Here is a 14,317-nt window from a genome sequence, read left to right on the forward strand (position 1 = left end):
TGTTTTAAAAATTACATTTCTTAACTACCGATCCAAAAGAAAGAGTAGATACGTCCGTCCCTCCAAATTTGTCATCGTGGCGCGAGCGAATGTTTCCTCCCCAAAACCGGAAGTAAAGGAAGAAACTCTCTTGCCTTTACCAGGGAATTCATGTCAACAATCATGGCTGCCTCCTGTTCGCTGGTGTGCTGCAAAGAGGAAAGAGATTCTGATAAAGCTGTTATCGGTAAAGCCTGCTTTTGTTTAACAGTTGATATTTATTTATTTATTTATTTTTTTAAAAAGAAGTCGTCCCCAACACATTGTTTGTAAACGTTTGCCGCTTTTGATATTTTAAAAGTAGCATTTTGTTTCGTACACGTGGGTGGTGCTAGAGCCATTGGTTTCCTTTCTTGCTTGATTTTAGTTTAATTATAACTGCTCCAACAGTTTTCTTCTTCTTTTCACTTTTCTCACTAAATTTCTCCTTCTCACAGTTCGCTTTTCTAATGGCTCTGTCAAAAATGCGGACAAACTGGATTTTACAATGTTTAAGAACACAGACGAGACTAACCCCAGGAAAAAGAGCCGACGCATACTGGTGAGAGCAATCTAAAGTTGTTTATATTATCAACATTGGAAGATTGATACTACATGAATAATCTCACTTGTTTATGTTATGTTACTTTTCGGGATGTTACCCTGCCCTAGGTAGCTGAATCTGACAGATTGCCTTATGTCGGAAGTAATTTCGGATCTGCCTCCTTAAAATGCAACAATCTCTGCAAGTAGGTTTATTCAAGACATATTAAACGGCTTTTACCTTTTGAAATGTAGTAAACTATGTATGTATGTAGCACAAACTGAATTGATGAACTGTATTCTCGTTTCCTGTTTTTAGATATTATGTCGGATTGTTGGACAAGCAGACCATGCAAATGGAGTTACACAATACTGAAATTTTCAACATGCAACCTGTTATACCAGGTAAATACAACTGTATTAAAAAAATAAATAAATAAATAAAAAAAAATCAGATTGCACTTCTTACCATAGGCTCATAACACAAGTTATTCCTAAATTCTTCAACCAGTAGATCATTATAAATCAATACATTTGAATACTTATGACTGTCATTTTGTGTAATTTTTTTTTTTTTTTAAATATATATTAGGGGAGACAACAGACAGTGCAGTGACTGAAGACATTGCTCAGACTTACAGAGATAAGGTACAGTGAGACTGAGCACTTATATGATCAAAGCTCGTCAGTGTCTAAACCCCATGTTGAATCCTCTCTTTAGGTCGACTCTTTGATTGAGGCATTTGGCACCAACAAACAGAAGAGAGCTCTGAGCTCCCGCCGGCTAAATCAGGTGGGCAGTGAAACACTGCACAAAGCTGTTGCCAAGGCTGCCAACACTGTCATAGACGAGAAGGGTCTGGAAGGTGAGCTTCATGGTCATTTTGTCCATTTGCGTACAAGATTGTAGTCAGAGTGGTTGTCAACTACTCAACAACAGATTTCACAAGTCAAGGCCATTAAAGAGAGTTGAAATGGGATTTTAACACCTGCTGCTTGGCTTCATCCTTTGTTCACTGCTGAACATGAAAAAATTATTTTCCTCTTTGCTATGTTAGCTCTCCAGCAGGAAGTGGCTGAGACGGAGACACAGACTGAGCTGGCTCTCCACCTCCCTCCCTGCGATGTTGATGCTGACTTACCTGAAAACGTCTACAAGTTTGAAGACTGTATCCTTTCCTGTGTGCTAGCAAGATGAGTAGATGATGAGATAGGATGTCATAATTTAAAAAAAGTGCCAGAAGTAAAATAATAAACTACATGTGAAAATAATCCTCAGGGATCTCCATAAAACAAACAAATGTATATGTATTATGTTGTTTCGTCTCGATAGCTCATCAGGGACAATTTTGCTGCCAGCCACTAGGTGGCAAACAAGATATTTGCAAGCAGTATATTTTTTTGTAACTTGGTGGAAGAAATAGGGCAAGTTGTTTGCTCAGTTGTTTTTCCTTAATTGTAACCCAGTGTTGAGACCAGCAGAGTTCCAGGCTCTGGAGCAGGGAGGTTCTAACATGGCAGCACTCACCTCTGAGGAGCTGCAGAAGATGCGAGATGATGGACGGTAGGATGACAGAGGACCTCACAGCTGTTGCTGAGACCTCAAACAATTTTTCCCTGTACATTTTGAAATTTCTTATGTGTTGTTTTTTTCAGGTGCCAGTGTGTGGTGAAGCTTTTAGAGTCATTGCCAGACTTAGGTGAAGAGATGAGGGACAAAACATCACGCTGTGCCTTTTACCTTTCTCTGCTCTTCAAACTGGGACGACAGAAAAGCATCAGCCGCAAGTGTGAGTACCACCGACGATCATGTGGTTTTTGTTTTTACGTATCTGGTGAGCCCACTATAACTGTGAAGTGTGTTTACGTACACAGTTGGCCAGGAGGAAGGCTGTCCTCGAATCATTCAGAACAACCTGTTCAGAACCTTCACTGTGGAGACTTTTAACAATGGCAGGTATGTCACTGATGGATGTATGTCTGCAGGGTCGGCTTTTGCTTGCCAGCACCTAACAGATATTTCAGCCATCAAGCCCTTGTTAGAATCTGATTTGGCAAGATGTCAGTCTTTACCATAATACGACAAAATCATTTTTAACTGTTCATGCAGATTTTAATGAAACACATGGTGTCTTTTTTTTTTTTTTTAATCATTGTGTTAGTTGTACCACTAGTTTCATTAATTCCACTGAAACACTTTTTCCCTGGTTGTATTGTGCATTTACTTCCCCTCTTCACCTTCCCTGCAGAGTTCAGAACATGGTGTCTTCGTCAATGCGTGCTAAGATAGCGGCATACTCCCTGGCCTTTATACTGCATATGAGTCACATGATGGCTGACCTCACATTGCTGCACCGTGACCTAGGAATCACAGAAGCCAGGTGAGGCCAGTCTTTGTTATGTGTCTTGATGTTTTAACTCCATTTCAATTGACTGATAAAGCACTCAGTGGCACTGATAAACACATATATTGGCATTAATTATACCTTTTGACTCTAAGCAACAAATAAATAACTACATCTCATAAAAGGTTGTATTTGTAAGGTGCGTTATGGTAACCCATTTGCACGTGTGTCTATCTTCCTGTAGAATGATCGAAATTGCAAAGTCAATGAGACTGACTCTGATCAAGCCCCCTCGGACTAAGGCTGATGAGGGTGGACCACAAGAAGAGCACAGGCAGGCCACTTTAGTTCTACCACTGGCCAAGTACGATCAGTTCTTGGAGAGGCGCAAGCGCAAAAAGATGCGCTGAGCAAGATGAAGAAGAGGGAACCAAGGGTCACCATAAACATACAGAGTTTATTTTTTACTTTTCTGTAGACAAATAAAAGTGGTAAACTCTGACGTGTACATGTTCTTTTGTGCCTACAATGCAAAATGGGATGTAAAACAACAAAGTTATGATTTGTCAAACAATGCTCAGAAATGAGCAGAACTGGGATGTTCGAACATAGAGGCACATTTGTGGACGGCACATATTGCACATAATCGTTTTTCTATTACAGCTGGGTGTTATCAGGTGAGCTGTGCGGTTGGTTTTAGCATCTGTCTCTCCTCCCTCACATTTTAAAGATGTAATCTGGAACAACAATAAAACAGACTCATCACGAAACAGACGAGCAATGTGCAAAAGTCAAGCTCAGTTTTCTTAATTTGCATATAGAAATTAAACTAGGACAATTCTTTTCCCAGCTCTTACATTTTTACATTTAAAAAAAGTCAAAACAAGGCACAACTTTACTTTGTGACATGTTTAAAGCTGGCATCAATTTTTAAATGTGCACATCCCTGCTTTAATCATTTAGACTGACAGTGTTTGCAGGTCTGGACTGACACATTACCAGCAAAAGTGTATCTGTTTGTACAGCAGCGGTAAAATAACGTGAAATAGGAAAAGTAACAAATAAATAAATTATCAACTGTAGAAAAAAGGGGGACACGTACATAAAGTTAACTAATCTTAGAACAGAAGCAAATGGATATAACCGACAAATGTACATGTTGCGTGACAAAACACAAGTTAAAACTTCATTATGGAATGTCGTCCACCTTCATTTAGGTTTGTCCTATTGACTTCAATCTAGCATCATAGAAACGGACAAAAGGTCGTTAGGTTTGGCCAGTGGATAAACTTGGAGCAGCATTCTCTGCTATGGGGTTGTCATTTTGTGTGACCGTTCATGAGGAACGCCATCGTAGCAACAGTTCCCTTTTTTTTTAAAAGGAGTATGCTTCATTTTGTGTTAGCGCAAACAAGTATTTAAAGGATGGAGCAGAACATGCTGCCACTGTGGCAACCACTTTCTACAGTTGCACTTATCCTGGTTGTCATCGAAATGCCAAGTCGGGAAGGAAACTGAGAGGAGGAGAGGCCAGACGGGGAAATGGACAATGGACGAGGAGGAGGGTTTTCCAAAATCCAGGGAGGAGGCGATGTAAAGCTATTTAAAGCAAAAACAATCAATTAGAAAATGTATAGATAAGAACTTGCAACAGTAGGTTTGAGGTTTTAAAAACAATGCATATCACTCTTTCCTAGTTGTGCTACCATAATTTTTTTTTTTGTGAACAAATTTTCTGCTCCGTTGCATTAAATGATTCAAGAGAGTTCAGCTCGGTTGTTACCTAGCTCCTAACAAGAGAGGCGTGACTTAAATGGAACTACAGAGCTTGAAAATAGTTGGTTTCAACAAGCTGAAACTGCCGTTGATGATCAAAGAGATCTTTTAAACAGTCTCATACAAGCTTACTTGGATTTCTATTTTTGTACTATGTGGACAAGTAACGGGAAAAGGTCAAACAACAAATCCAGAGGCGATGTCTGAGTCTTGGGCATGCCCTGTTTTCTCCTTAGTTACCTGTTATTATGCTGTAGAACGCAGTTCTGTCGCAACGTACAGCTTCCATTGTCCAGGTCTATGTGCAGCAGGGTTTTCTTGTTCCCAGGATGCCCCTGGTAGAGGAGATTGTCGTGTACAATTCCTTTTACTGGCCCAAGCACGGCGATGCCGTATCCCATTGCAGGTTGGACACGGTTACGCAAAACCTAAGGGCGAGAAAAAAACATTCGAAAAAAATAAATTGTTTGTTTGTATATAGGTTGACTTGATCTATCTATCTATCCATCTATCTCTCTACAAATACTGTGTCAATATGCATAACAACAACATATGTTCCAACAGTGTTTCACCTTGATGTCAGAGCTGCCAGAAACCTGGATGCCAGATCCACGGTTTCCAACGACATCGTTCTCGGCTATCTGGCCGGAGCCGCTGAAACTGACACCGTGGCCGCTGTTCCTGTAGATGCCGTTACCACGGAGCTCCACTCTGCAGTCCCTCTCGACGACGACACCGCCGCGGCCATTGTGCTGGATGCAATTCGTCACCAGCCGTGTCAGCTGGCTGCTCTGAAGCACGGTGATGCCTGAGCTGCGGTTGCCATGTATGAGGTTGGCGAAGACGTTGAGGGGCTCGCTGCTCTTCACGTAGAGGCCCACTGCTGCAGACACAGAGAGAGAGTGTTGCAAACAGACGGACGGACGCATGCTCCCGCGGGTTCATTGTTCATTACCCCCGTTGTCGTTGATGCAGTTGCTCTCCACCAGGGCCACGCTGATGGAGCGACGGGCAGAGTGGCGCTCGTCCTCGCTGTCCAGGTCGCTCTCCCAGCCAAACAGTTCGCCCTCTTCGTTCAGGTTCTCCTGTCCATCTCTCCCATCCCCCTCCAAGCCCCTCCTCTCCCCGCTCCCTGCTTCTCCTCCGATCCCCTCCTGCCGGGGCCAGTTGCCCTCCCGCACCTCGATGTTCTCGGGGTCCTTTCTGCAGAACACTGCCAGGCCGTACATGCAGTTGTGGGTGATGAAGTTGCAGAGGAGCTGCGGGAGGCTGGATGACATGACCCACACGCCGCAGCCTTTGTTATCTGAAAGGGCGCAGGGGAAATTAAACATCTCTCTCCTACAGAGACAAGTGTTTTTACGCTGCGTTTCTCAGGCTGGAATTACACACAGTAGACATGGTTCCCCTCGATGAGTCCGCGGCCTCTCTCTCCCACCACAACGCCGTCCGAGTATCCGTGACAGATGAAGTTGTTTCTCAAAACGGGGTCACCTCCTCTACGGATGTCCACACCACCCCACTGGTTCTCTTTAATTACATTATCTGTAATTAAACAGCATCATTGAGTTTTTTTTTTAAACTCCACATATTGTCATGCTGGTTTTAATTATGGCAAGTAGAGGGAGCAGATTCACAAACACACCTGTTATCATTCCTCTCCCATTCTCGTTTATCGCGATTCCTGCTGCTTGTCCCTGAAAGATGTGATTACCACTAGGAAAAAAGTGAGGAGGAAAAAAAACGTATGAAAGCTAAAAAATTATGTTGTTTTTTTTTTAGATTGTACTAATACTATTCCAACTACACAAAATTATGCAAAAAATACTGTAGTTAGCTGTGCAAGAAAAATCCCTGGAATAACGATAAATAGAAAAAAATGGTTTGTTTGGGTTCAAAAGATTTAGATTTCTGGTCAGGTCGAAGAACTTTAAGATAAAAAAAACTAAACAAAACTGAAACATTCTACATGGTCTGTCAGCGCACTGGATAGAAGTTAGTCAGCTATAACACATTCTGTGACAAATGAAGTTTAGCTAGAATTCTACCTACCTGACATGTGGATTCCCACTGAAGAGAATATAGACACCCGCTTCCTTATTATTATAGATCTGGTTACTCCGAACGGAACCTTTTCCATTGCCGAGAACAACGACCCCTGATCGCAGTCCACTGTGTATCTTGTTGCACTGTGCGATGGCAGACACAGAGTAAAAATTGAGAGTCGAACCAAGAACCTCATCTTCAATACCGATATATATAAGCAAGTGAGAGCACAGAGAGGCAGCACTTACCACAATGATGGGGTTGGCTCCTTTTCTAATATCCACACCTGCCTCTCCATTTGAGTGGATGTTGTTTTCTGCGATGAGGCCCTGAGCAGAGAGGCGCAGGAAGACACCTGACGCGCGGCAGTCACACACTTCATTTCTCAGCATCACCATCTGAAGGAGGCGAGACGGACAGGAGGTGAGAAACAGCCACCATTGACGGTCGCTTAATTACCGTCAGGGTGACCTCCCTCACTTCAAACATGCCACCAATGCACATCGTTGAACCTCGAGTTTGAATGGTCAAGGAGGGCTCAAGCAATGCTTCATTAGTCTGGACAAAGAAAAAAAACAACAACAACTTGATTATCATCTTACTTACGGTGGAATTCTGGATGCAGCGAACGGCATAGTTGAGGCCGCGAAAGACGTTGCCCTCCAGCCGAGCCTGTCCGTAGTTGGACAAATGCACTCCTCCCTTCCCTTCCCTGAAGAGGCAGCGCCTGATGATGCAGCCAAGCGTGGACACTGCTAGCATCTGAGCCTCGGGATCTCTGTCTAGTTCCTGCTGAAGGGTGAGGAGGTCGGGGGTCGCAGACGGGGGATCCAGGGAGGTTGCCAGGGGAGGAGAGCCAGCTTTTCGGGGCTTGAACAGATGGGAGAGGCCATGATTGTCACAAGGGATTTTGTAATCCATTTTCAATGTATTTTTGGCATCGTTGCATCCTCCCCCATCTGCACCCTCTTCTTCCTCGCTGCGGTCGCAGTCGCTCCAGCAGTCTTCAATCACTGTGCCCTGACACACTGCGTCTCCCCCGGTCCTTTGCTGCCAGTCTTCCTTGTTCACATCCTCATTTTTAGAATCGGCACTGGGAGGGTGACGTTCGCCAGTGAAGCCAGCCAGCTGGCCACTCTGAGGCCTGTCTTTATTCTCAGTTACGCTACACGATGAAAATGCCCTGGACAGGGCAGTCAAGTGTTTGCAAGCCCAGTTCCTCTCCGAAACCGGAGGACCTTCAACTATCACAGAGGCCGTGTCACTCCCTGAGAAGTCACAGCTGTCCAACAAACTGAGGACGACGCTCATCAAGTGGGCTGAGCTGCCCTGAGAAAAGGAGCAGAAGCGGGCCTGGCAGGTGCCTGGGCCACGGACTTGTAACTGAGCGCCCTCGAAGTTGCAGTTGTCAAACTGGACGTGACCCCACGATGTCTGAAATTGAGGGGGAGAAAAAAAAAAGAAGAGTGAACACGAATTCAACAAAAAATACTGTCAAAAGATGATAAAGCACCGTTCTGTCATACATATACATACCTTGTAGACCACAGTGGAGAACCAGGGTGGCATGAAAACCAAATTACACAGCCTGGCAGTTGGGCACTGCTGTTCTATGCAGATGAGGAGGGCCACCTCGCCCAGCTGCCCCAAGCCAATCAGCTCCACAGGCACTTTCAGCACAACTTCCGCTTGCTCTTCGTACACCCCCGGATGGAGAACCACGCGGTCATATGGCCCGGCCACCCCGAGGGCACTGCGCAGGGTTTCAAACTCGTAACCGGCCCCCACGTGCAAGACCCTGCGGTCTTTTCGGCGGCGGAAAAACAGAAGGCAGGTGGAGGACTGGAGGTCCGGCCCGTTCTGGGTCCAGGTGCGTGTGGCCAGGGCGTGCTGCTTCAGTGCCTCCCTCCAGGACGTGGGTTCCAGGTGGGGCCGACTGGGCCAGTTGGGGTGTTTGCACTCGGGGCAGCCCAGGCAGAGCTGCCTCCAGCGGGTGTTGTCGAGGGACAGGACGAGCTCCCGCCAGGCGCGGCACACCTGGCAGCAGCGGCCCAGGTCAGGGAGGGGAAGGTAGGCCAGGATAACCCGCCACAGCTCCACGGGGAGGCTGCCCACCTCCATGGCAGCGGCGCCGGGCGAGAGGGGAGCCTGGAAAACAGTCAACGCGCATGCGCAGTTGAAGCAACAGGACGGCGCTCGTGCCAGCCGTTACACAATAACACAAACGCGAGACCGTTACGTCGGGTGGCGAATGGCAACAAATGCTGGTCAACGGAGCATGCAAGTTACACGGGCAAACAGTGTGCGCAAGTCTGTTTGAGGAGCATTAAGTGTTGTCATTTAGCTACAAACACTGAGCAACAAACGGCGGCAGCGCGGAAAACACACAAGGAAGCGCCGTGCACGTTCAGAATAAAGAAAAACGACGTGTTACCTTTTATTTGCGAGTCATAATTAGATGACTCACTCGTGCTTTTTTCGACGTCGAAGACAGCCGAGCTCTCTCTCTCTCTCTCTCTCTCTCTCTCTCTCTGTCTCTCTCTCTCCCTCTCTCTCTCTCTCTCTCTCTCTCTCTCTCTCTCTCGGCGGTTACATGTCTAGGCTGGCCGCTTTCGCTACTCGCCACCTCCAGCGTTGATAACAATCCATGATGTGTGCAAATGTGTTGTCGAAATGCAGCTGTGAATTGGCTTCCGCGATTCCCGTTTACCGCAAGCGGTGACACCCCCACCCCGCAACAACAAAGCAGCGACGTCTTCCGCTTCCCATCGGCAGGAAGGAAGGAAGTAGAACCACTTGCTCGCGAGGTTGGTCTTAAGAAGTCACGTCCAATGCGCAGTTAAACACGCGTTTTTTTGTTGTTGTTTTAATTTACATTAAGTGGGTGGCGGCTCTGTCTGTTTAAGACCCCAATCCAACTCATCCGACTCTCTCCTGGAGAAGTTAAACGATTTCCACAATTATGACATTATGGTGAAAATGACTTGGAGCGCATCGTGAATGTTCTCAATGAGTTTTTTTGTTTTTTGTTCATGATTTAAAATGTACAAAAAACATGACAGGCGTGGCTGCTGGAAGGTTTTTCCCCCCTGGTCTTTTATTTGTTTTGTTATGGGAAGGTAAGCAAAAACATAAAACAAAAATGCACATAAAATACGATTAAATGTGTGCTCCGAGTACTCTGAATGGCCGTTTGAAATGTGCGGATCCAGTGTAAGTGAAGGCCAGGTGATAGCGACCCGCAGGAAATAAAGCAGACACGGGATTAGAAAAACAGGACTGATGTTGCGACAGAGAGTGTGTCATCCGGTACTCCGTTCCAGCAATCGTTCAGTGGTTTGCGAATTGTCCCCATTTGCATTTAGACAATCACTTCCCGAGGGTTAACGGCAGGAGTAGGCCTGCCCCGGGAAGGCCCGTTACTGAATGAGTTACATCTGTCTGTCACAACCAAAATTCCTGACTGAGCCTTCACCCGATGAGATGGCCATAAGGGTTGTGAGTTTGTGCAACTGCAGCTGCAAGGAAAATGTTTGTGTTTGTGTGTGTGAGAGCGAAGGCGAGAGAGAGAGAGAGAGAGAGAGAGAGAGAGAGAGAGAGAGAGAGAGAGAGGGAGAGTGAGAGAGAGAGAGACTTTTGACTTTTATTTCTGAAATATCACATTAAAATTGAGGAACGTGGAAAAAGTAGGGTACTTTCCACAGTGTTGTAATGCTCTTCCAATAATGCAGAGTTAACACAATTTTGGATTCCCACGAGGATTAGTAACAGTCCAGCTTTAGGTTGGGTCTTGTTCACACATGTAGACTGTCTGTCACACTACCCATGTGACCTTCTGAGACAAGGAGAGGCCTGTTTTTTACTTCCCAAGCATTCTTTGCTGCAGATGATTTGGCACTTTGATTCCAAAGCACTATTATTTCTATTTTGCACGAGTAAAACTTATTACTAACATTAATTTCAATGAAGATGTACCTTATATATTTTGTCTCAGGTAACATAACAACATGTTTGTTACTATATATGTATCCATACATAGTGACAATTACAATATTATCATATTTTGTGTTTTCTCAACCACCTCCATGTATTGAATAAATATGAAATATGAATATGATACCATTCAAACCATTCAAAATCAGTGTATTGCTTCAGTATACTTCTGCTACTACGACTACTTTTACTACTGCTGCTTATACTACTACTATCACTTCCTATCTTACTATGAGGATGAATTCCCTTCTCTTAACAATAGTGTAGCCTAAGCCCCCCCCCCTTTTTTTTCTGTACTTCTTTTTTACTTTATTCACTTATTTATGTCTCTTGTACATATGTGTCTTTTTACAACTCTGTATATGCAGTTATGTTGATACACACTCATGTGCATGCGGGTTGTTTAACTATGTTGTTTATACTGTATGACTTGTTAGTTGGTTCTATCTTGATCGATCTGATTTTTATTTACTATATCTTTTTTTTTATTATTATTAATTTTATTTTGTTCTTTCTCCCTCTTATCTGGGATGTTGAGTACCAATATGTATGTGTGTATATAATTCAAAAATCAATAAAAATATTTGAATAATACTACTACTACTACCACCACCACTGCCACTCGAACTACTAATACTACTATTAATAATATATGCAATAATATAACAATAATGATAATGTCAGTATTCAAACTCATCTGTCAAAGTAGTTGCCATGAACAAAATTGCACAAAATTGATGCCACTCCTGTGTGCATCTTTGTCCAAGAGGTGGCAATGTTTTTCCAGAAACAATTTCACTTTCTAAATCTCTGTCAGGATGCTTCCACATTTTGTGCCTGATTTATCATTCTACTTAATGAAACTGGAAACCAGACATCTATGACAAAACTGACGTATTTCCCCCTCACACACAGAAAGTGTTTCAGTACCTCAATATGTTTTGTCACGTCATCTGTTTGTCTGAAGTATCACCTGAGGCCCTGCGAGGCCCTGCAATGAACTGGTGACTTGTCCAGGGTGTCACCCTGCCTTCACCCTAAGACAGCTGGGATAGGCTCCAGCAGACCCCCATGACCCTGATCTCAGGAAGAAGCGGGTATAGAAAATGAATGAATGAATGTGTCACCTGAAAGAGAGGAAATGTTTCCTTATCAGATAAAATTTCAGGTCAAGGTACAAAAACACACACATCTCTTCCTTGTCGAGAAGAAAAAATGAAAGTAAACTGATTAAAAATCATATGATTATTTTTATACTAAACTGATCAAAATGAAACTGTCTGCACAGTACTGAACATGTATGTATTTCTCTTTAGATATAATTTGCTGTCCTACCTTGTCTCTGTCAGAAGAAATACCAATACTTCCGATTACAACTGAAAGTCAACAGTGAAAATGTTGTGTTTCAGACATCCGTTTCTATACAAGAGAAATCTATAAATATTTCCCCCTTTTTTGTGTGAACAGCTTTATGTATGTTATCTCATGGGCAGACGTTCCTTAATCTTAATGCATAATGATTATTAAACTTACTTACTAAACTATAACAGTAACTCTATACTACCCCCATGTCGTTGTCTGCACCCATTTATCTGTTGCCTGGAGTGACTAATAGCTATCTAGAAATTTTACATCAAGGATAATTAATAAACAATTATAACAAGGCAAAGGCAATAAAATTTTGTTAATAATAATAATAATAAAAAAAAAAAGAAGTCTGTTCATGTGCCAGTAGGTTATACCAGCAGATACACAAAATGTTTAGCAAAGCAGCCAGATTTATTGCAGAGAAAGGGGTAACTCATTTGAAATGTCACTCTAAAAAAAAAGAGGAATAAATCCTGGGAGATAAGGCTCTGTGACACACTGTCATTGTGTCTTGCAACACAGAGTTAATAGTCTGCAGAGTTTTCTGGAATCTCCTATTTGTGCCAAAGCTCATGTCTCACGTCTTTATTTCCACATCTCTGTTTATGTCTTGCAACTTGGCCAAAGTTGACCTTTGCAGTTGATAAATATAATAATCTTTCATAAAATAAACGCAGTTTCTGTTCTTTTAATTCATTGTATCAACACCAAAGCTAAACATAAATTTGCTCTGTGCTTGCATGCGACAGTATTCCTCGAGTTACAGTATACCACAGTGTTTTTGCTGAGGGAAGAAGGCTTGTTCTGGCACGATTTTAAGCTTCCGCAATACGTGCTGTTGTTCACATGGTGGAATGTAAACACTTACAGGGCCACCCGCCAGAAGATTAATACCCCCGTCTCAAAGATTTTTGTGAGTTTAGCTAAACAGAGATGTTGATGTAAAATCTTCAACACTTGTAAACCAAACACTTAGTTCCTGAAATTCTCTCTGGTCCCTAAGAAACCTCACTTGCAGGATCTGACTTCCTCATTTTGTATGTCCAGCTGAAACCAACCTTATTGTTATGGTATTACAATGAATCGGGTTCACCTGCTTGCCTGTCAGTTACAACACGGCTATTAATCCACTAAAGCCTCCCGAGTTATAAGACACCTGTGAGTCATTCCAGGTTTTCCCAGATGGAGTTTCCTTTAGGCTGTCTGGTATCAATGAGCAGTATGCCTACATGTGATTGAAACCCAGAAAGCATAAGACATTAACATGATGTTGGATTTTAGCCAAATTGTTCATTTTTGGTTGACTGGGCGTTTGATCACAGAAGCCATTTCAATGTTTGAAAGTGTTGTTGAAGCAATTCACTGTTGATGTTGGTTTTTCTATGCTGAAGTGCTCCGCAATGAACTGACATAATTTCTATTCATGGTGCTGATATCGCAGTGACTGTGCAGTGGTCGCCCTTCTGTTCTCCCCTTTCTGCCCCCCACTGAAAATGCTCAATGCTGCAGTCCTATCTTTTCATGTCATATTGTGTTTGTGCTGTATATGTTTGGACGGGGATTGCACAATTTTGTTGTACACGTTTACGTGTTGCAATGACAATAAAGCTATACCATACCATATATGTTATCAGGAACTTTCAATGTTTGATAGTGTTTGACTTCATTGTCAATGGCAATCTGAAGACTGATAATATCACAATGTTGATTCAATTAGTTGTTTTTTTTTGCTTGTTTGGGAACCCTTGATAAGGCAGAGCAACCTCTCTGTCAATAAAGGGTTTTTGTCGCATCTACTAGAACTCCATCAATAATGGTCTCAAAGTATTTCTAATGAATTTCTTTTACACATTATTATGAAGGATCGAGCCTGAGCAAATGGTAGTTATAAACAGGTTTCAGGAAGCATAAAGCCAGATGAAAGTACTAAATATCAAGTGTGCAATTTGTTCTGAATTGTCTCTTTGATTATGTATTTAATTATGTGCAGTTCTTGTAATGCAGTCGTCAGTTCTTGAAGTTGTTTTCTTCTGTGCAGTGAGGAAAGTTTTGAGTGAGCTAAATGGGAAGTTTTGGAGCACACGCAGCATGTGTCATGCGTGTGTCCATTCTGTTACCGTTCTCATCAGACTTGTTCCAACTTTTGTGGACATTTATGTGCGCTGTATGTGAATGTGTAAACAAAACCTTGCAAGGAATCAAGACAATAACATTCTGCAATTTCATTC

The 14,317-nt window shown here is 43.0% G+C and overlaps 2 protein-coding genes across 3 annotated transcripts; one reads left to right on the plus strand and one right to left on the minus strand.

The window, feature by feature from the left end:
• Positions 1–143: 143 nt before the first annotated feature.
• On the plus strand, positions 144–3,408 carry polr1e (RNA polymerase I subunit E). Its single transcript, XM_076030687.1, has 12 exons — positions 144–226; positions 477–580; positions 691–767; positions 881–966; positions 1,154–1,209; positions 1,283–1,427; positions 1,620–1,730; positions 2,029–2,125; positions 2,218–2,351; positions 2,437–2,518; positions 2,811–2,942; positions 3,151–3,408. Exons 1-12 carry the CDS (start codon positions 151–153, stop codon positions 3,314–3,316), a joined length of 1,266 nt encoding a protein of 421 aa, XP_075886802.1. The 5' UTR covers positions 144–150; the 3' UTR covers positions 3,317–3,408.
• On the minus strand, positions 3,344–9,505 carry fbxo10 (F-box protein 10). 2 transcript variants are annotated; one of them, XM_076030674.1, is made up of 11 exons: positions 9,163–9,505; positions 8,265–8,876; positions 7,335–8,162; positions 6,977–7,126; positions 6,735–6,871; positions 6,328–6,398; positions 6,075–6,227; positions 5,638–5,988; positions 5,255–5,562; positions 4,923–5,110; positions 3,344–4,505 (listed from the first exon to the last, which is right to left on the minus strand). In XM_076030674.1, exons 2-11 carry the CDS (start codon positions 8,847–8,849, stop codon positions 4,325–4,327), a joined length of 2,952 nt encoding a protein of 983 aa, XP_075886789.1. In that variant the 5' UTR covers positions 8,850–8,876; positions 9,163–9,505; the 3' UTR covers positions 3,344–4,324. The 2 variants fall into 2 exon arrangements, with proteins under 2 accessions (XP_075886789.1, XP_075886787.1); XM_076030672.1 differs by having other exon boundaries at positions 5,255–5,565; positions 9,163–9,503.
• Positions 9,506–14,317: the final 4,812 nt, after the last annotated feature.

This window comes from Nelusetta ayraudi, unplaced genomic scaffold (genome assembly GCF_046127955.1).
Source record: "Nelusetta ayraudi isolate G7.1 ecotype Tasmania unplaced genomic scaffold, CSIRO-AGI_Nayr_v1 ptg000004l, whole genome shotgun sequence".
NCBI classification, from domain to species: domain Eukaryota; kingdom Metazoa; phylum Chordata; class Actinopteri; order Tetraodontiformes; family Monacanthidae; genus Nelusetta; species Nelusetta ayraudi.

Bases quoted from the DNA above. Each gene is read 5' to 3' on its own strand.
- fbxo10 (XM_076030672.1), bottom strand. From the start codon at position 8,849: ATGGAGGTGGGCAGCCTCCCCGTGGAGCTGTGGCGGGTTATCCTGGCC. The intron at 7,127-7,334 runs GTAAGTAAGATG...CGCCTCCTTCAG, and splicing joins GCTGCATCCAGAATTCCACC to ATGGTGATGCTGAGAAATGA. The intron at 5,989-6,074 runs GTGTGTAATTCC...GCGCCCTTTCAG, and splicing joins CGAGGGGAACCATGTCTACT to ATAACAAAGGCTGCGGCGTG.
- polr1e (XM_076030687.1), top strand. From the start codon at position 151: ATGTCAACAATCATGGCTGCCTCCTGTTCGCTGGTGTGCTGCAAAGAG. The intron at 227-476 runs GTAAAGCCTGCT...TCCTTCTCACAG, and splicing joins TTCTGATAAAGCTGTTATCG to TTCGCTTTTCTAATGGCTCT. The intron at 581-690 runs GTGAGAGCAATC...ACCCTGCCCTAG, and splicing joins AAAAGAGCCGACGCATACTG to GTAGCTGAATCTGACAGATT.